The sequence below is a fragment of the Chenopodium album genome, chromosome 23, assembly GCF_948465745.1.
Source record: "Chenopodium album chromosome 23, dcCheAlbu1.1, whole genome shotgun sequence".
NCBI lineage: Eukaryota > Viridiplantae > Streptophyta > Magnoliopsida > Caryophyllales > Amaranthaceae > Chenopodium > Chenopodium album.
Window position 1 is genome coordinate 3,744,734 of NC_137856.1, and position 20,176 is coordinate 3,764,909.

The 20,176-nt window shown below is 33.1% G+C and overlaps 2 protein-coding genes and 1 long non-coding RNA gene across 3 annotated transcripts; 1 reads left to right on the forward strand and 2 right to left on the reverse strand.

The window, feature by feature from the left end:
• Positions 1-1,662: 1,662 nt before the first annotated feature.
• On the forward strand, positions 1,663-7,906 carry LOC145607742 (L-galactono-1,4-lactone dehydrogenase, mitochondrial-like). The gene is made up of 6 exons (XM_081663333.1): positions 1,663-2,452; positions 4,147-4,397; positions 5,093-5,278; positions 6,058-6,460; positions 7,193-7,333; positions 7,468-7,906. The coding sequence occupies exons 1-6, from the start codon at positions 1,808-1,810 to the stop codon at positions 7,624-7,626; spliced, it is 1,785 nt and encodes a 594-aa protein (XP_081519459.1). The 5' UTR covers positions 1,663-1,807; the 3' UTR covers positions 7,627-7,906.
• A 1,658-nt stretch (positions 7,907-9,564) lies between these two features.
• On the reverse strand, positions 9,565-11,388 carry LOC145609132 (thioredoxin-like 3-3). The gene is made up of 3 exons (XM_081664686.1): positions 11,163-11,388; positions 10,979-11,004; positions 9,565-9,935 (listed from the first exon to the last, which is right to left on the reverse strand). The coding sequence occupies exons 1-3, from the start codon at positions 11,262-11,264 to the stop codon at positions 9,716-9,718; spliced, it is 348 nt and encodes a 115-aa protein (XP_081520812.1). The 5' UTR covers positions 11,265-11,388; the 3' UTR covers positions 9,565-9,715.
• A 4,095-nt stretch (positions 11,389-15,483) lies between these two features.
• Positions 15,484-16,653, reverse strand: LOC145608226 (uncharacterized). The gene is made up of 3 exons (XR_014105757.1): positions 16,491-16,653; positions 16,302-16,395; positions 15,484-15,729 (listed from the first exon to the last, which is right to left on the reverse strand). It is a non-coding gene; the product is annotated as an uncharacterized LOC145608226 (long non-coding RNA).
• Positions 16,654-20,176: the final 3,523 nt, after the last annotated feature.

Consider the following 20,176-nt stretch of genomic DNA (forward strand, 5'->3'; position numbering starts at 1 on the left):
ACAAGGCTCAAACTTAAACAAAATTTGATTTGGGTGTAACACTAACACACTTATTACATGTTTTTTTTCATCTTTATATTGTCCTTCCAAGCTTTAAGGGTGCATAGAGAGTTTAACACTTTTTTTTTTTTTTTTTTTTTTTTTTTTTTTTTTTTAATAATAAAAGAACTTTACACACATAGTAGCACAATATGTTATGAGAAACAGGGGCAATTATATACCTAGTAGTCCAGTACATATAAATTTAGGAATTTTATAATCAATAACTCGTCAATAGACAATATTATTAATACCAATCAGAAATTATTGAAATTAATACTACCCCTCTTTTCCATTTAGCAATTCACATTTTTAATGTCTGCAAAACCAAGCCAGTCTTGTTGTAAAACTTGTAATTGACTTATTGACTCGCCGAACCTATAGAAGTACTTGGATGCATAATCTCGTTGGGGGTAAAAATGATATACGGAGCCAAATATCAAGGCTTTAATACACGAAATTGAAGCAATTTAAGAGGTGTCGAGACTCGGTGTCGGAAATTCACGGAACACTACGTGATGCATCCGGGGGTCCTAAAATATTATTTCGGCCCATATATGACCATTATTCGGCTACGTAAAGGCCCCGTGAAAGCTTATAGCCAATACAAGAGACATGTACGAAAATGGGTAAATTGGATGCTTAAAGGCAAATTATATGGTTCCACCCACGTAATTGGACTCCCAGATGATATTAGGGTCCATGGTAAATATCTCGGCAATTTTTATTTCCGAGCTCAAAAAAGTCAAAATTTTCCAAAATTAAAGGCTATTATCCATGTTTTTTGGGGACTTTTGGAGGTTTTGGAACCCGGCGTCGAAAAGTTTTGACATACTATGAGATACATACCGGGGTCATATAATGCCGTTTGGAACCATATATGATCATTATATGTTGTCATGATAGGCTTGAGTTTATGAAATCGATGCAACTTGTGAACAGGTAAATTGAACGTTTAAGGCAAATTGGACGGTTCCATCTACACAATTGGACTCCTGGAGGGATTAGGGTCCATGGTAAAAATCTCGGCAATTTTTATATATAGGCCAAAAAAAAAGTCAAGTTTTGACCAAAATTGAAGGCTATTATCCACGCTTTTTGAGAAATTTTGGAGGTTTCGGGACTCGGTGTCAAAAAGTCTTGAAATACTAATGGTCGTTGGAGCAAGTATTTAAAAACGGCCGCAAATGAAAAGTGGAGCAAGTATTTAAAGACGGAGGGAGTACCTCATTCCATCATCACCAGCAACACAAATTGTCCTCCATCAGTGTTTTGGGTCAATCACCACATTCTCGATCCCGATCCCGAACCTCGAAAAAAGCACCATAAGAGTACTATGAAAAAGTGTCAAAAACCCATCACCCTATTATTCCCAACCTTTTCCAAACTTTATGGACTGTTTCAGTAATTTTTTCTATTTTTCCAGTTACTGCCTTTTTCCGTATATTCCTTTTTGGGGTCCACAAAAAATATTTTTTGGGAAAATAAAGGTGTAAAAATGTAGGTTAATACCTATTTTTTGGACTCCACCAAAAAAAGGGTGTTATTATCACATTTTTATAAATTTTCCTCAAATATTCGGCCCATAAATATTGAACCAAGAAAACCACGGGAGTTGAGATCCGATCAGACCCCTTCTCCTTAAACAAAAATCATCAAATACCAAATTCCCCAAAACCCCCAAAACTACATTTTTTTTACCCTTACTATTTATGTGTCAACACTCAACATTGTAGTGGTCTACTTGTCTCTCTCCTTCACCACCAATATGCACCGAGCAACCAATCTCCGACGATCAATCTCCAACCTCCTCCACCACCACCACCACCACCACCATATTCACCGGCAAAACACCAACCCCACAAATTCTCTCTTCCGCCATTTCTCTTCTCTCTCCTCCGACCCAGCCTCCTCTTCTTCCGCCGCCGAAACCCGCAAATACATCGGCTACGCACTTCTCCTCCTCGGCTGCGGCGTCGGAACATACTACTCCTTCCCTCTCCCTGAAAATGCGAAGCACAAAAAAGCCCAACTCTTCAAATACGCCCCTCTTCCTGATGATCTTCATACCATCTCTAATTGGAGTGGTACCCATGAAGTTCATACCCGGAATTTCCTTCAACCCGAATCGATTTCGGACCTTGAAAAGCTTGTTAATGAAGCCCATCAAAAGTCCCAGAAGATTCGGCCTGTTGGGTCGGGTCTTTCCCCAAATGGGGTTGGGCTTTCTCGGGCTGGGATGGTCAATTTGGGGTTGATGGATAAGGTGGTGGAAGTTGATAAAGAGAAGAAGACTGTTAGAGTTGAAGCTGGGATTAGAGTTCAGCAGCTTGTTGATCAGATTAAGGATTTTGGGCTTACTTTGCAGAATTTTGCTTCTATTAGGGAGCAGCAGATTGGTGGCATTCTTCAGGTTTTTTTTTCTTTCTTTTCATTGATTGATTAATTAGTGTTTTGAATGTCATTTGATTTTGTTGTATTGTTGTTAGGTTTGAATGTTTGGGTTTGCTTGATTTCAACTTTTGTTTGTTTCCTCATTTGGGTTTGCTGTGTAGAGAGACTAGATAGTCTTTAAGGGCAATGATGTAGACGGGTTTTGATCATAGGTTTCAGGCGATGTATTGAACTTATTTTGAAATGTGCTTGTGTGATTAGTGGAGACTCAATCTATTCAATTTTACTAACCATTTAGGAATTAGTTGAAAGACAATATGTTCTAAGGTGATGAAACTATGACTTAGCAGAAGGTTTAGCAGGAAAACTGTAATACAAATCTCTAGGGGAACTCTAGGAGCAAGTTCGAACTTACTTTACTGGTTTTTGGTATAGCTTAAGGTTTTTAGGGAAGAAGTTGAAGCTACGAGTGGAGCCAGGGGATATATTATGGATTATGTGCAAGAAAGCTTAGAGTTTTTGGGTCTAATTGTTACTACATTGGCAAACTTTGTGTATTTAGCATTGTTAACATTTGTGTTTTGGAAAAGGAGAATATCTATCTAGTCAGTAATAGAACGTGGCAAAACAAGGACTTAATTCTCGAGTTCAACCGTTTTTATGATTGTATGATTCTATGGTGAGTAAGCTACCTTCAGTTTTGGCATTGAAAGTAAATGCCTTATATATCTTCAAATTTATCTACATGATGTTTGACAATCACTGTGTACTTACTAGACCTCTCTCATACCAATCTACACACGCCTTTATAGCTTTTATGCTTTCCATCAAAACCTAGTTGTGATATATGTCTTTTGACACATAATAAGGAGCATATTTAGTTGGATCTAACTAATAATGTGCGAAGGGAGTGAGAAAAAAACATTTGGTGAATATTCATTCCTTGAAGAAAGGAGACAAAAAGAAGAAAGAAACCAAGATGGAGTTTTTTTATTAAGGTGATTGTTGATCGAATCTACGATATAATTAGTTCTAAGGTGTTATGTTCTTGCGTTGGAAATTTAGATTTCTTAAGAATTGTTTGTAAGTGCCGATTGGGCGGATTGGCTATCTCTTATTAATAAGGTGGAAGATATGACGTGTTTGGCTGTAAGGAGGCTGTAAATTATTGGACAATGTTTCTGTCTCAAATGTGAAATGTGTGTATCCTCTTTATCTTGCTGGTGTCTTGTTCTGCTCAGTACAGCTCTTGCTTAATAAGGGTGTTTTCATGTGTTTTCTAAACTCCATCCCTTACGATCCAGTGCTTCATCCTCATGCAAATCCATATACTTCATATCCTTCCTAACTCCTTTCAACCAAGTCATTTTCGGTCTCCCTCTCCCTCGTTTTATTCCTCCATAGTCCCACTCTTCGAACCGGTGCACCCTTGGGCCTCCGTCTTACATGCCCAAACCACTTTTAATGTATTTTCTGTCATTGTGAAATCCAAGGGAAAAGAAAAGGGTCTATTTTTAGGTTTACAGAATTGGGGAAATCATAGTGATTTTTATTTTTTTTTGTTTTTTTGGAAAAATTGAGGTGCACTAGGTTTGCTTCATCTCATCAGTTTCATTTGCAGAATATATAAAATTCAAACACGGTATAATATAGTGTAAGCATTCCCCTCCTAACTAGCTTTGTTTCTACTTTCTAACACCTAAGTGGTTATAGGTTGGTGCACATGGTACTGGTGCAAAATTGCCACCTATTGATGAGCAAGTTATTGCCATGAAATTGGTCACTCCTGCCAAGGGAATTATAGAGCTCTCAAAAGAGAAAGATCCGGAGCTGTTTTATCTTGCCCGTGTTGGTCTTGGAGGACTCGGAGTAGTAGCTGAAGTCACCCTTCAGTGTGTTGATAGGCAGGAACTTGTGGAGCACACCTACATCTCTAATATGGATGAGATTAAGAAAAATCACAAGTAATTTTTCTTTGATCATTTGTTAAATTTGTTTATTTATTGCAACTGCACTAAAGAAAAATCCTTGATCAGGTGCAAATTCTGATAAGAATATATTATCTCTTTACTACTTTAGTGCTGTTTACCTAGGGTCCATGTGAATTGTGAATGTATCTTCTTTTATTCATGTTAGTGCTGTTGTTCCATTTCCTATGAAGTTGCTTCTCAACCTGAAGCATACCTTCACTGGCTTTAGAATTGTTTAGATCTACCTAACCATCATCCTATAACACATTCATTGATTTTGTTACAATTAATAAATTGTTGACTTGTAGGGGTCCCTCCCCCTTCCCTATAGTGAAACTGTTAACTGTTTTTCTAGGTGTTGTGGACATTTAAACTGGTTAGAGTCCAACAAAGCCTCTAAAGGGGTGTTTGCTAGAAACAATAAGCTTTTCACATTACCAAAGCTAGATATGGGAAGGACAGATATGAGCAGACACAAACCTTGACCAATGAACTGCAGTGATGTATATGATTGGTTTCAAGTTTCAATCCCTTTCTTATGGTAGTGTTCGCTTTGGCTGTAGATTTAAAGTTTAGAAGATCTTTGCTTTCTTTGTTATGTCTATAACATGTTCTAGAAGTTATAATGACTATAGTGCTATCATTCACTAAAAGTCTAGAAATAAACTTGTATTTTTTTCCCATTGCAGGAAACTACTCTCTGAAAATAAGCATGTAAAGTACCTGTATATCCCATACACGGATTCTGTTGTTGTTGTGACATGCAATCCTGTATCAAAGTGGAGACGTCCAAAGAATTTCAAACCTAAATATACTAAAGATGAAGCGCTTCAGCATGTACGAGATCTGTACAGAAGTTCATTGGAGAATTATAGGTATTGTTTTTTTTATATGCATCGTACTGTAGTCTATATTAGAAGGTGGCCACCTAAGCTCTTGTCATTTCAAATTTACTCTGACAAGAAGCTATATTAAGTGCCTTGTTTTATGCTACCAGATTTCCATGTCTCAGAAAGTTCTCTCTCTTGTTTGCCTTGCTGTCAGGATATGAAAATTAAAGTTAGTTTCTGTTATGATGAATGAGACAATCTGTGCAAATAGAATCCAAAAGTTATTCATCCTGTATTCTGGCTGCATTTTCTGCTCATAAACTAATTTTAGCTGTTATTTTATGGCTTGGTATGTCTTTCATACATATTGCAGCTTTTGATTCCTTCTATATTTGTATATTTTATCGTCAAAGTTTTAAGCTGGTCTTTTAACTTTGAGGACACCTACATCTGTGTTAGCATAACTATGGACTGAAATTGGAGATGCATTATTAAGCAAGGTTGGGGTTGGATTGATTATAAACTGGAATACAGCCAAGTAATAATTCCACTTTTGAGAGGTGATTCTCCCAAATTATTTTACTAAGCTAACCCAAAGTATTTGATCAATATTCAACATGCGAATTCCTTTCTAATCTTCTCTTATTTATATATAGTATTACTCCTCTAACTCACTCCCTTATCTTCCTCCTCAAGACACTACAAACTGAATTATATTGCACTACCTAATATGCTCCTCCCCCCTTACATCAGTTCATCGCATTCTGTTGATAATTTTTTTATAAAGCAATGCAACAGCTCTTATGAAGTCATGATTTTTGCAGAGTATCTCCTGCAGAGAATGATCCAGACATAAATGAGCTTTCATTTACGGAGCTTAGAGACAGACTTATTGCTTTAGATCCTGTGGATGAAGAGCATATCATCAAAGTGAATAAAGCTGAAGCTGAATTCTGGAGGAAATCAGAGGGTTATCGAGTGGGCTGGAGTGATGAAATCTTAGGTTTCGATTGTGGTGGTCAGCAATGGGTCTCAGAGACATGCTTCCCAGCTGGAACCCTAGCAAAGCCTAACATGAAGGACCTTGAGTACGTTGAGAAACTGAAGCAGCTGATAGAAAAGGAAGGAATTCCTGCACCCTCTCCTATTGAACAACGATGGACAGCTAGGAGTAGGAGTCCTATGAGTCCAGCATCAAGCTCATCAGATGATGATATATTTTCTTGGGTAATCTCTTTGGGTTGTTATTTATGTTAAATTTTTTCTGATTGCGTTTTGCTGTATTAAATTTTTAATGATCTGGAAGTGCTCATCATAAACATTAAAGGCTGATCTTGTACATTGGAATTTGATTCTCAAAGTTTATAGATTCAGACACTTTTTAAAAATCATCAGAAAATTCCTCTGAAACTTATGAAGTCAGTTGTAGTTGAATGCACGATATCTATTTGATTGACATAGCTAATTTCACTTGTTTAATAGACCTTTTTGGAGCCTTTATTGATGTATTTTGCAAGCTGAACCATTACATCTTTATGATTTCCCAGCACAGACTACTAATTGGGAGAACTGAGGAGATGGAGAGGATGTGTTTTGAAGGTTAAAGTAGCATTACACCTAAACCCCAAAAATAGCATGCAGAAGAACCAAGTACTCCCTTCGTTTTCTCAGGCGACTTTGCCCTTTTAGAAAACCAATACACTATTATCTGTCCATGTAATGTACCTTATTTACCAGTGCCATACCTGTCACCTTTCAGGCTTTCATATCGCAATAAATAGTTCTTAAGTTTTGTGCATAACCTTGCTAATGACTTAGATGGGAATGATGGGAGTAATTAAGTTTCTTTGGAATATCATTTTAGTCGGACGGATATGTATAGTGTAAGGCAGCATGGAAATGTAAGTTATATTTTCTTAATCTGAATTCAGTTCCTGAACATTTTGACCTGCTTTTCAGGTTGGTATCATTATGTACCTCCCAACGATGGATCCTCGACAGAGGAAGATAATAACAGACGAATTCTTTCACTACAGATCTTTGACACAAAATCAGCTGTGGGATCCTTACACTGCTTATGAACATTGGGCAAAGATTGAGGTATTTGAGCACATTTAACCTTGTCTAATGAAAAGTTTCTTAATCGCATATTCTCCATAATCAAAACTTTTGAAGAATTCTCATGATCCATCAGAGAATAGGCATTTACTTGTGATCTTTTGTGTGATTCTTAGATTCCAAAGAACAAGGAAGAGCTCCCAGATTTGCAAGCAAGGTTAAAGAAGCGTTTCCCTGTGGATGCATACAACAAAGCACGAAAGGAATTGGACCCAAACAGGATCCTATCTAATAACATGCTTGAAAAGCTCTTCCCTTTGTCAGAAGATGTATGAAAAGCATTCAGCATACACCAATCACGCCGGTGTTTGTTCCTATACCAAAATGTGAATTATTTGATGTCCAAACTCTCAATTTTTGGTTTGATTAGATCATTAAATCACCCTCTCTCTTAAGTTTAATCTTTTGCTCGTCAAAAGATGCCTTTCTCTTTTAACATGTACAACATAGAAAGGTAGTTAATGGATTTTGACATGTGAATGTAACAGTCATTCCATAATCTTTTATATCTACATTTAATTATATAATAAAAGTCCTTTCAAAGGTGGTATCTACTCTTTAGTTCTTGTATTAGCTTGACTAAGAGAGTTAAATTTTCGCTTTGTAGTCTTGAGTCAGTTGGGAGTTTGCCTTCTTTTTGGGCCTTATGGTCAGTTACACATATTTTGTTTTAAATCTTCCCATTATTAACTTTACTTTCCAGAAGAAACAACTTAAGAGAAACATTAGTTCCTGAGTCAATTTTCCAACAGAGCAAACGACGCATATAATGAACAGAAACCTGTAGGAAATGGGAGCAGAAGACAATATGGATGTCACCAGTTTCCCTTTCAAGAACTTCTCTGAAAAGAGGAATTATAGCAGCTACCTGCAGATATAATCTGCTGGAGGTCTACGTCAGAAATTGCATTATCACCGTTTTTCCCAGTGTTCTCAGGAGACTTCTTGATGTCAAGGTGGGTTGGGTGGATCAAATGTACGTAGTATTAAGTATATTGCACCCTAAGGCTTCTTGCGATTACTAGATATCTCAGCAGGGTCTCATCTAATGTGCTTTCAAAAATAACTAATAAATGCTAACATGAATTTTAATGATCAGTGTTTTTTTAGGTTTTACCGTCCAATAAGCCAGTGCTTTCAAGACATGGGCAAACACAGATTCATGTAGATGAACTTTTTAAATGCAATTGTGCACCATCTTCACCATGAAGTTTACTGCACCACAAACTAAAAGTAGATATATAAGAAGCAATGTTGAGGTTATGTTTCACTGAAGGGATCATCAGCACCTCAGACTCTGCTGCTTCATATTTGATGAAGTTCATTGAGCAGGATCCTTGATGACTCTGAAACAAGTAATAAATATCAATCAGATGGGAAGGCTTCTTGCAGATCAACATTTAGCCAATGCTGGCCTGGGCGAGAATCTGAAGCTAAGCTCAGGCCTCTGGGGCAATATGTTTCTTTAAAATATCTATAACAATGTCACGGAGTAGTTTTGTAAAGGATTTTGGGTCTGATTTTGACAAAAAAAAAAATAATAGAGAAGCTAGAGTAAGTGTTTGTTCTGTTCACCTTATTTTCAATTATTTCAGGTATAATAAGTTCAGATAAGTTCAGTTCAGGTTTAATAAGTTCTAATAAGGGTTACTCAAGTACAAATTACAACTAAAATAAGTTTTAATAAGGTCTAATAAGTTCAAATTAGTTTAGATCAGTGAAAATCAGGTGAATAGATTACACCCTAAGTCGAATTTCGAAGCATCCTGTAATGAAGCAAACTAGCTGGCTATAGAAGCCAATTGTAAAAGTCTGATTATATTTTCTTAACCAGTTAAACAGTCTTAGAGGTCCAAGCTGTCGGGGTTACTGATAGCTAGTGAAACCAGATACCCTCCCCTGCTCCAAGTCCTAAAACTACCGCGCCATTCATATAAGAAATTACTGGTTCATGGAGTGCCACTAGTTCATTGTGATAAATTGATAATGGTAGACTAAGATTTATTGCAGGTGTGTATCTGTAATTCGCAAGGATCACATAAATCAAGTTTGCAATCACATAAATCGAGTTGTCAAGTAATTTCAGTATTTCACAATTTCCATATCAGAATAGATCCTCAATCAGTCGAATATGCGATCTAATAAGTGAGAAAAACAATTAATCGATGATCCATCCAAGCTATGAGCTGATTTTTTATATGAGTAAAGCAAGATAAAGGTAAATAATCATCATCTATATTTAAATAACCAAGTACATTTACATGCTTCTCAAATTTTCCAAGAAAGCTCATTTTTTGGCTAATACATGGTTACAGAGTTAGGCTTGTCTTTTGCCACAGGTACAGTAGAGGGGAGAAACTAAAATCAAGAATGCAACCAAAGACGGTCACGAAGTCGTTCTTCTCCAGCTCCAAACATCTCATCAACCCTTTCACCATCGCGGTAAAACTGAAATGTAGGAGTGTAGCGAATCTGTTGAGTGGTCTCAGGGCACTCATCTATATCAGCATAAACAAAGGAAAGCTTTGGGAACTCTTTGCTGAACTGCTGAAATGCAGGCAGGATCTGATTGCAAACTCGGCACCTGCAAAAGATTCATCATTACAGTCTACTCTGAAGCGTCTTAAAATTAAACCGGTTAACTTCACATAAATGATCATCCAGTAAGTAGACCATACGTTGACAGGAAAAAATCACAAGACTGCAAGCATACCGAAAGCATATGATGCTACAAACAGCTTAAAGTTATAATTGGATACATCAAGTAAACACAACTTCAAATGATTGAAATCAATTAAAAATAGTACTTATTTGCAAAGAAGTGAAAGAACAACTTAAAAGCACAATTTCTTGTGAAGAAGTTCATGGAATCAGCCACGAATGGTACATCCAAATCCATATGTAAACTGTAAAGTATCCAACTTCAAGTCAATTATTGCTCACAATATTCTCATAAATCACTTTCTTTCATTCAATTTTACTCGTAAATCACCTAAACAAGATGAACTCGTAATGAGAACCTAATTAGCTACACCAAATCCAACCTAGAAAACGGTATCTTCAATAGTTCAATTTGACCAACAAGTCCAACACTCCAAACATTGTTCATTGCATCAAGATACCAAACCTCACTCACCTCCCACTTTGTAGGGTCACTTACATCAATTATTGGTCACCAAAGTAAACTTGAAAGCAACAATTATTCCCTAGGTTTCAAATTCTTCTAGCCTATCAATCAGTCTATAACAATGACCAACAATGAAGGAAAAAACTTGTATACTAAGAGTTATAATATTTGGTATATAACAGACTTAATCACCCCAAATCAACATACAAGTCAACTTCGCAAATGAATAAATTTAATTTATTCAAAGGCAACTATTGTTCAGTCTATAACAATGACCAACTTAGAAGGCAAAATTTTTTTATACTAATGGGTTGTACTACTTCGTATGCAACAGGCTTAATCACCCCAAATCACATATACGAGTACAAGTCAATTTCACAAATGAATAAATATAAACAAATCAAAGGCAACTAAGCATATTGTATAACATTATTAAATACACAAATTATAAGCAAAATAATAATCTTGAAAAAAAAAAAAAAAAAAAAAAAAAAACTTACCAAGAAGCACCATAATTGATTACTGCCTGCAATTAGACATAAGCAGAAATTTTAGACACAAAGAATTTCGAATTAAATAAAAAATCCCACTTCTAAAACGCTAATTTAAGTACTTATTTTCATCCCAAATAAAAATTTAAGTAGAAAAATAGAAGAAAAGGGGAAAGTAAAGGAGATTGATTACAGGGGTTTTGGAAGCACGAATTTGGAGAAGAACATCAGTGAATTCTTCATCAGTGGAAGGCGTTTTCAAGTTGCTCACTTCTTTATTTATCCCACCTTCCATTTTCGCCGGAGTACGACGTGGTTTGCCGGATTATGGTGATTGGAACCAAGTAGAGTGGTTGGGATTTGAGACGCTCAGTTTTTTTCCCCTTTTGTTCCTTTCTTTGCCGATGGGCTTGGGGGCTTGGGTCATAGACACGACTACGCCCATATAGTCCCTCCGTATTTTTTTTTTTTTTTTTTTAGTGTTATAGTTTTGGCTCTGTTTGGTGGTAGCGTTTGAGGTAACGGTTAGTGTTTTGACCAGTCAAAACACTACTAATAAAGATTTGAGAGTGTTTGACAAGGTAGCGATTCTAGTAGCAATTAGCGATAGAGGTAGTGTTTAGGTAGCTTTTCTCAAACGTCAAAAATAGTATCGTTTGACAAATTTATATGACTTTTTAAACAATATTTATATGAAATTTGATATATTTTAGTATTGCAATCGCTACTTTTGCCAAACACTCATACTATCAACCGTTACTTTGACAGCTAACCTCTACCCGCTACTCGTTACCTTAACAGCTACCCGCTACTTAACCGCTAAAAGTTATCCACTACCGCTACTTTTGCCAAATAGGACCTTAATATTTTCATTATCTTAACATAGAATAGCTTAATAGAGAAAGAAAAAAAATTGTGGCATTACATTGTTAGATTAACTGTTGTTTGTTACTGATATATAAATTAAATTTTTTTTTAAAAAAAAAAAGATAAATTATAAGTTATATATTCATAAAATTTTATATGTAGTTGGCCATACCGTGTAGTCAAGGTTACTCAATCAGGGGCTATTTGATCAAAGGTTACTCGGTCTCAAGGGTTCAGAGGTTACTCGATCGGTCAGGGGTTTAGGGGTTACTCGATCAAAGATTACTCAATCAGGGGTTAATCAGTTAGTGTTATGGTGTGTGTCAGCCGGCCATACAAAAAACACGTTGTTATATAATATGGTATTGGATTAATTACGTTGTATATCTTTTTGGTATCTGTTTTTTATTATAAACTCTACGAATCAACAATTATCAAAATTGATGTGTTTCTTTTATCAAAATTGCAAAATTGTGATCAAAATACTACTTTTAATAACTCGTTAAAAATTTTCACAATAACAATACTGAGTACAAACTTTGTGTGACCTTTAAACAAAACGGACTTTGAATTATTCCTCAACAAGATAAACTTTTATATTTATTTTCTCTAAACAATATATAACCTTATTAATTTCAACATATTACCTTAACATGAGCTTACCTAAATAGTGTTATCTATGACTATATCTATGTTTAGCTTTTTTCAAAAATAGAAATTGTGTTTATCTATATGTTTCTTTCAATACATAAGATGTAACCTTCAACAATAGTTCATTGCGTGTCATCATCATTTATCCATTACAAAGTTGCCACAACAACACATGACTATGTCTTGCAATATCTTTGTCATGTTTACTTAACTCTTAACTCTTGCCAAAGTGCCTTGTGTTGAGCCGCGTATGACCTTAAACCATTTAAGGTACTATTCGAAATTTGGAATTATGCTCACCACATGTCCATGTTATGCCACGACACTCCCTGGTGTACTATACGTCTATACATAATACATAAATACATATCGTAAATAAGATGGGAACCTGGGGTTTGAATCATTCAACCATCTTAATCATTAGCTTAAAATAGTTATAACCTCGTATCTAGTAGAATATATACAAGTATATAACATTCGACCATCTTAATCATTAGCTTAAAATAATTATACACTTGTATCTATTAGAATATATACAAGTATATACTTACATTTATGTTGCCTAATTGTATTGACTAAAAACTAGCTCATAAAATGGAGTACTTTATTAGTAATTTTAGACAATTGGAACTTGGAAAAGGACCAGCTACTGATCTTCACAAGCTTATCTTTGGGTCAATTAGTTTCGGTAACACGTGGAACATAAAATTTAACACGAGCAGATGTTCCTGTTAGCTATCTTCTTAGTCTTTTCCATTCATACCTTGGATTTTGGGGTAGATAATTTTAGATATTAAAAGTTGGTGGGCTTCTCTTTTGGGATATTCATTGGCTTATCGTATAGTTTTATATATTTTGAAAAAGTCATTAATAACCACCAAAAATGAAAAATACGTGAGTAAATTTGTATCCTTGAAAAAGTGCATTATTAAGTTTATACAATTAAGTCTCCAAGTAATTATTACTAACTTTTTTCCAAATAATTACTACTTTGTTCCCTAAATTACATTGCTACTTCTATCATTTACTTTTATTTATTATGTGAGGAATAAATGGTAGAAGAAAGAATGTAATTTAGGGTCGGATCTCTTTCGGAATAACTATACTCCGTATTAGTTTGGGCAATATCTTGATTTATTACGTGATTACAATAATTTTAAAAAAGGAAAATGATAAACATAGCCCTAAGGGCTATTTATAAGAAGATATCCGTAAAAAAAATGTATAAGAACCTAAAAAGGGAAATATTGAGGATAATTACATTAATTACACCAATCTGCGCGCGATTTTGTCATGAAATCCCAATTTAATTCTATTTTAGAAAGTATATTGAATGCTTATATATAGCCCTAAGGGCTACATATATTATTACCCTTTTTTAAATTAAGATAGAATTTTCATCTTGATTTAATTAACTTTCATTTAGTGATATATTGTCATTTTATTAATTTTGTTTGCAGTGCATGGCTATATATGTTTCTAAGGGCCTGTTCTCTTCAACTTATTTTCAGTTCAGTTCAATTTAGTTCTTAATTTCCTTCTCTCATAATCAGTTTAGTTCAGTTCAGCTCCAATTCAGTTCAATTCAGCTCTAATAAGTTCAGTGTAGTTCATTTCAAGACAGCTCAATTCAATCAAGCAAATTAATACTTCATATTTAGCATTACTTTGTCTTTGATCTAAGCAAAAATTATGTTATGAATTTCAAAATAGTACATATGTATAAATTTGCATTGTTTTTTAGTTGTAATCTAATGATGATTAAAGTCCATCATATTAAAGTTGAAATAACAACATTAGAATTTGTCATAGTTTTTGATTCTTATGCACTTTCAGTTCAACCTTGGCTAAGTGTTTGTTTGTTTATTTTTCCTTCTTTTAAAAGTGTTTTATCAAAAAGGAGTGTTGTACAGGTCAATAATAAATAAAACCCAATTTAGCCGGCAAGGTCATTTGAAAGTGAAAGAAAGTAAGAGGATTTTCCATCTCAAAATAAAGTGTTGCCAGTGAAATATGAAAATATAATCATACAAGTTCATGTGAAATACAAACTCTTATAACTACACCAAATAATCTTATAATTACACCAAATAATACCTATTTCTTGACTTGCAATAGGTTGTACTTGTACAAATATTACAATCATTCGATGACAACTAACTCAAGAGAAAAGAATATTGTACAATGACATGCTTAGCTACCTTTTCGTTAATGCCAAACTTGGTTCTTAGAGTCTAAGAGACAACCAATAAAACAAGGACCAATATTCTATATCTTTGAAATAGAGTGAGTAATACGAGTAATTTTGTATTTGTTGCTCAATCAAACATTAGTTGGACTTCCTTTATAAGTCCAAGAAGATAGTTCCAAACTTCCAACTTTAATTTGTTCGTGGTTATCCTAATAATAGGATTATTAATGGACAATTAAATGATGATTAGACTAGTAGAATAAATTGTTTGTGCCATTGTTGAAAAAATGGTCCACGTTGCATTTTCTATGGCGTCCTCATCATGCCTACATAGGTCGATCTAGACCCTTCAACAATTATTAATTGTCTCTCTTTATCTTCTTCAATTGTGTCATTTTCTTCATTTACTATATATCTTTTTTAAATTTTTAAATTGAATAAAAATTGAACGAAAAATACAAATAAAACACAATCTTTTACTACCCGCATATATTTTAGTCAGTATACATATCGGTCGAAAAACGTGAAAATAATAAACTCACACTCACACTAAACTCTCAAAATAACATATTCAGGATAAATATTTTACAAGCTCATAAACTAAAAACATAAACTCTCTCTTTTTTTTTCTTTTTTTTTTTTTTTTTTTTTTTTTTGACATAATATAAGCTTTAATTTATTTGAAGGGTGGAGAAGACTTTTTAACAACACTCTTCACAAAGCCAGCAGCAGCATAAAGCTGCAAGGCTGCGCGCACCAATCCATACACCAAAAAAATGAACAATCATTAGATTGACCAGAATAATTCACAAAAACTAACACTGATTATTTTATTATTCACATGACAAATATATATATTTATAAAAAAATATATATATTATGGTATTGTTCATCAAATCATAAATCAATTACACATAATTCAAGAATCCAATAATTCCACAAACTGTATTAAAAACATGATAGATATAATCATCATCAATAATCATTCAATCCATGATTCTTTTAGCAGCAGCATTCTTCACAGATCCAACAGCAACATAACCCGGCCAAACTGCAATTTTTCACAACATACAAAAAAACAAACAAACAATATAAACAATTTTGTTTATTATAAATAATTTATTACTCTTTATATATATAATTTCACTATATATTAATTCTTCGAATTATTAATTAAGAGTAGTTTAATCAAAATTAAGTCATGTTATTTTCTATAATTGTTTTGTTCAAGAATATGCTAAATGTTGTTTCACACATGCATATAATAAACACATAGTGTTTTCAAAAAAAAAAAACACATAGTAAAAACAACTAGATAAATCTTTTATTATCAGTCAATTTTGCATGAAAATGAATTTTGTGTTAATAAGCACACACACCCTTTTAATTCCCTTTGTATATCTGGTTGATTTGTTTTGATTATTAGCTATATGAACTTTTTTTCTTCTAAAACCCCATCAATTAATCAACCAATCAAATCAACGGAATCATTTAAGTACATCAATCGGGTTTGTCTAAGGCATGTTATGTGTCATACGAAACCCGAAATCATAAGTCATAAAAAAAAATAAAAACAGAGGAAGTATTATTCATTAAATTTGAGAATAAAGAGAGACGACGTACCATCCTTCAATGAAACCTTTCTCACCCCTCTTCTTGGTGCGGAACCAACCCTTCTTCTTCATCTTTCCTTCAGGAGGACTTAGAGTCGGGTACCCTATAATAACATCATCATCATCATCATCATCAAAACTCGAAAACAATTCAAAAACTTAAAATTAACGACAACCATATAAAAACCAAAATTAATACCAGCAGGAGGAACGTTGTCCATGTTTTGTTGTTGTTGTTGTTGAGTTTGTGTGTTGCTCATAATTTCTGCTCGGTTGATCAAAATTCACAAAGTAAAATTGGGTTGTTGTTGTTTTGTTTTCAAGGCTTATAAAAAACTCCTTGTGATTTTTTTTATGGGAGGAATGACTTATGATTTTACATGTATTTATAGGCAAACAAAGATTAGGAAAATAGGTAGGGACGATTTATTTAAGGAAGGTTCCAAATAGGCATAAGGCTTAAGCTTTTTTGGAAACCCGTTTTTAATTAATTTCATTTTCATTTACTTTTATTTTTTAATTTAATTTTTTTTTTTTCCTTTCATATTGTGATGGTATAATTAAACACGACTACGAATTTTACACGGCTGCTATGTGGTTAAGGAATATTGGTTATAACTTATAAGAGTAACAAGTCAAATTTTGCTTATAGAAATATTATTTGTTCAAAGTTTTTAACTTTTTATCCAAATTTAATGTACTTTTCATAAAATAAAAAAAAATCATAACTTGGATTTCAATCTTGTAGATTTTGGTTAAGCAGAGTTTGATATCTATTAAGATATTGATATCTGGAACTTAGGATCTGTTCACATTTGTAGAACTGAACTAAACTAAACTGATTGGAGTTGAACTGAACAGAACTGAATAGAGCTGAAATGAATTATTTATGAGAGAAGGAAATTATGAGTTGATTTGAACTGAACTGAACTGAACTGATTTGAGCTGAACTGAACTAAATTGATTGGAGTTGATCGAACTGAACTAAAATTAAGCTGAAGTGAACTGACCCTTAGATTTTAATCTTATAATTTTTTGTTAAACATGCATAGTTCTTATTAATGATATCTGTTAGGATATTGAATTGATATCTGTTTGGATTTGTAACCATAATAATGAACTTATATCACATGGATATATTAGAAAATATAATAATTTATGATTTAAATAATCATAAATATATTATTGTGTTACAGAGATTATATATTACACAAATATATATATATATATTTCCCATTATTTCATATCCTAACAATAACAATGACAATGACATAAGTATGTGCTCTCAACTAACTACAATTAGTTAAAGACCTTAAAGTACATCATCATTCATACAAACTACAAAGTGATATAATCACTAAAATATGTTCGAAACTATTTCAAAAGTTTCATAATGTTTAGAAAAGTGGTCACAATCTCTAAAGGAATAATTGTATTGTTTAATTTGTGATTCGGGAGAAAAAAATTTACAATTTTTATGATATATAATTACGTTTGTATTAAATAATTAACTAGTTATAATCTTCTAAGACGTACTATACTTCATAATATGTAATTAAACAATTAATTATTCGTTGTTAAATTGATTATTTGTCAAGCACACATGGCCGAAATCACAGGTAGCTAGTGTTAGTTATTCTCAAAACAAACTTGAAATCGGTATTTAGGTGTTTGGTTCTTTTTTCAATACTTTAATAAATCCTTAAAAAGGAGATAGAACTAATGTGTAACCCATCATGATTTAGCTTTTTTGTTGCAACTAAGAGTTTAATTGACATTAGTACTTTACTTTAACTACTTTGTTTATAATAAGATTGTTCCATGTGTGACCCAATCGAAAAATTATGATGAAGTAACATTGTTATGAGTGAATGTTGTTGCTACTAAATTTAAGAATCTTCGTGAGCCCTTATAATTTGAACATGCAAATACAAAAGATTTCAGAATCTTTCGAATGTTTGATGTTTTACAACTCACAACTTTGGAAAAGAATGGCAATGAAAAGCTGGTTATATATCTTTACTTCAAATAGATCTTTCATCCTTTTAAAATTATATTTCTTGGCTATAAAAAAATACATAAAAAGATGAACCTTTGTTTTTTGTTAGTGGCGCATAATAATGAAGCTAGCTAAGGATAAACTTTCTACAAATCTACGTTTGTTTAATTTGTTGGGGTATAGAGAGACTTGAAAGCCAAGAATATGCCACAAACATATTAATAATTTATATAATGTAAACGAAATTTGATTTTAAAGTCTAAAAACCATCATCAAGAATTTATCGACTAAGGACCTGTTCACATTCACTGAATTGAGCTGAACTGAACTGATTAGAACTGAACTGAACTGAACTGAACTGATTAGAGCTGAACTGCACTGAACTAAGCTGAAATTAATATTTTATGAGAGAAGGAAATTAAGAGCTGAACTGAACTGAACTGATTGGAGCTGAACTGAACTGATTGGAGCTGAACTGAACTGAACTGAACTGAAATTAAGTAAATATGAACAGGCCCTAAGTTAGTTGGCAAGGCTGAAATCGATTTTATAACATTGATCAAACTAGTTATACCATTACCATCAATCAATAAAGGAAGATGCCTTCCTCTTTGTAGAAAAACATTAACCGAAAGTAAAGGGAACATTTGTGTTGGGAATATATTCTCCATTACATTAAAAGGGAAAAAAATAAATTTTATTTTGGTGATAAGATAAAAGATAAATTGATAAGAGGGTTTGATGAAAGATGAAGATGTCCTTTTCCCAAACAAGGATGCGTGATCAAATTGACATTGTGACGGCAGCAATAATACGCGTTCAAACTTAAAATTCATATGCTAATTGAATTTTTACTTTGACAATTGTCAACACACGTGGTCAACATTGATTGGTTTAAGTCATCAATTTATGATCTCAAATTATGAATCCTATTTTCTAAAAATTAGCTAATTATAAAATTAATGGAAGGGTTAATTGTTTCTTAATCATTCCTATAACACAAGCAAACACAATACGAAATTGTAGTCACTTTCATCAAAATTTGATGATTGTATTTTTCGTAAGTCATACTAATTCAAGTCAAACATGAATTACTAAAATTAATGGATAATACAACCTACGTCCATGCATACACTTTTCCATATCATTTGGTTCAATTAGTTTTCTCATATTTTATTTTAAGCAAGGATTTACTGTAATTCTTCCTTTCCCATAAATAAAAGTTATGATTTGTATTCACATTCAATGCAGCCATATAAGTAGAATTTTCGTTTAAGACTCCGTTTGTTTTGATGGAAAATATCTTTCACGAAAAATCATATTTTGTTACAGAAAACAGTTTTCAATGTAAAAAATGTTTGTAAAAATAGTTTTTCTTAATTTGTTTGATTATAGGAAAACTTTTGGAGCAAAAGAAAAAGAAAAGTAAATGGTAGGATATATTTCGCTACAAGAAAATGGTTCTTCTTCTGGTGAAAGAAACTTTTTCCAATAAAACATATAGAGTCTTATTTTTAATGTTAATTTTTTAACATGATGTTGGTCTATGCATTAATAATACTTACTCCGCAATACTCCATAATATTCAACGCGCAATCATCTAGTCTTCATTGTTAAGATATTCTAATACTGGAAGCAAATGATTTGTTGGCTATTGATACACACTGAATCACCAATGCATGCTCCATTATTCTAATTGTTTGATCCTCAAAGGTGACCTTGATGACCATATAAGTTGTTTTTAATCATATGATTAGTATAACTAAATACAAATTAAGACAAGCTTGATTACGATAATTGGTACCAAACCCTTCCTGGACCATCTACTTCATAATAGTAACAAAAAGATGGATCATATTCAATGCGATTGATTATCACACGCATGA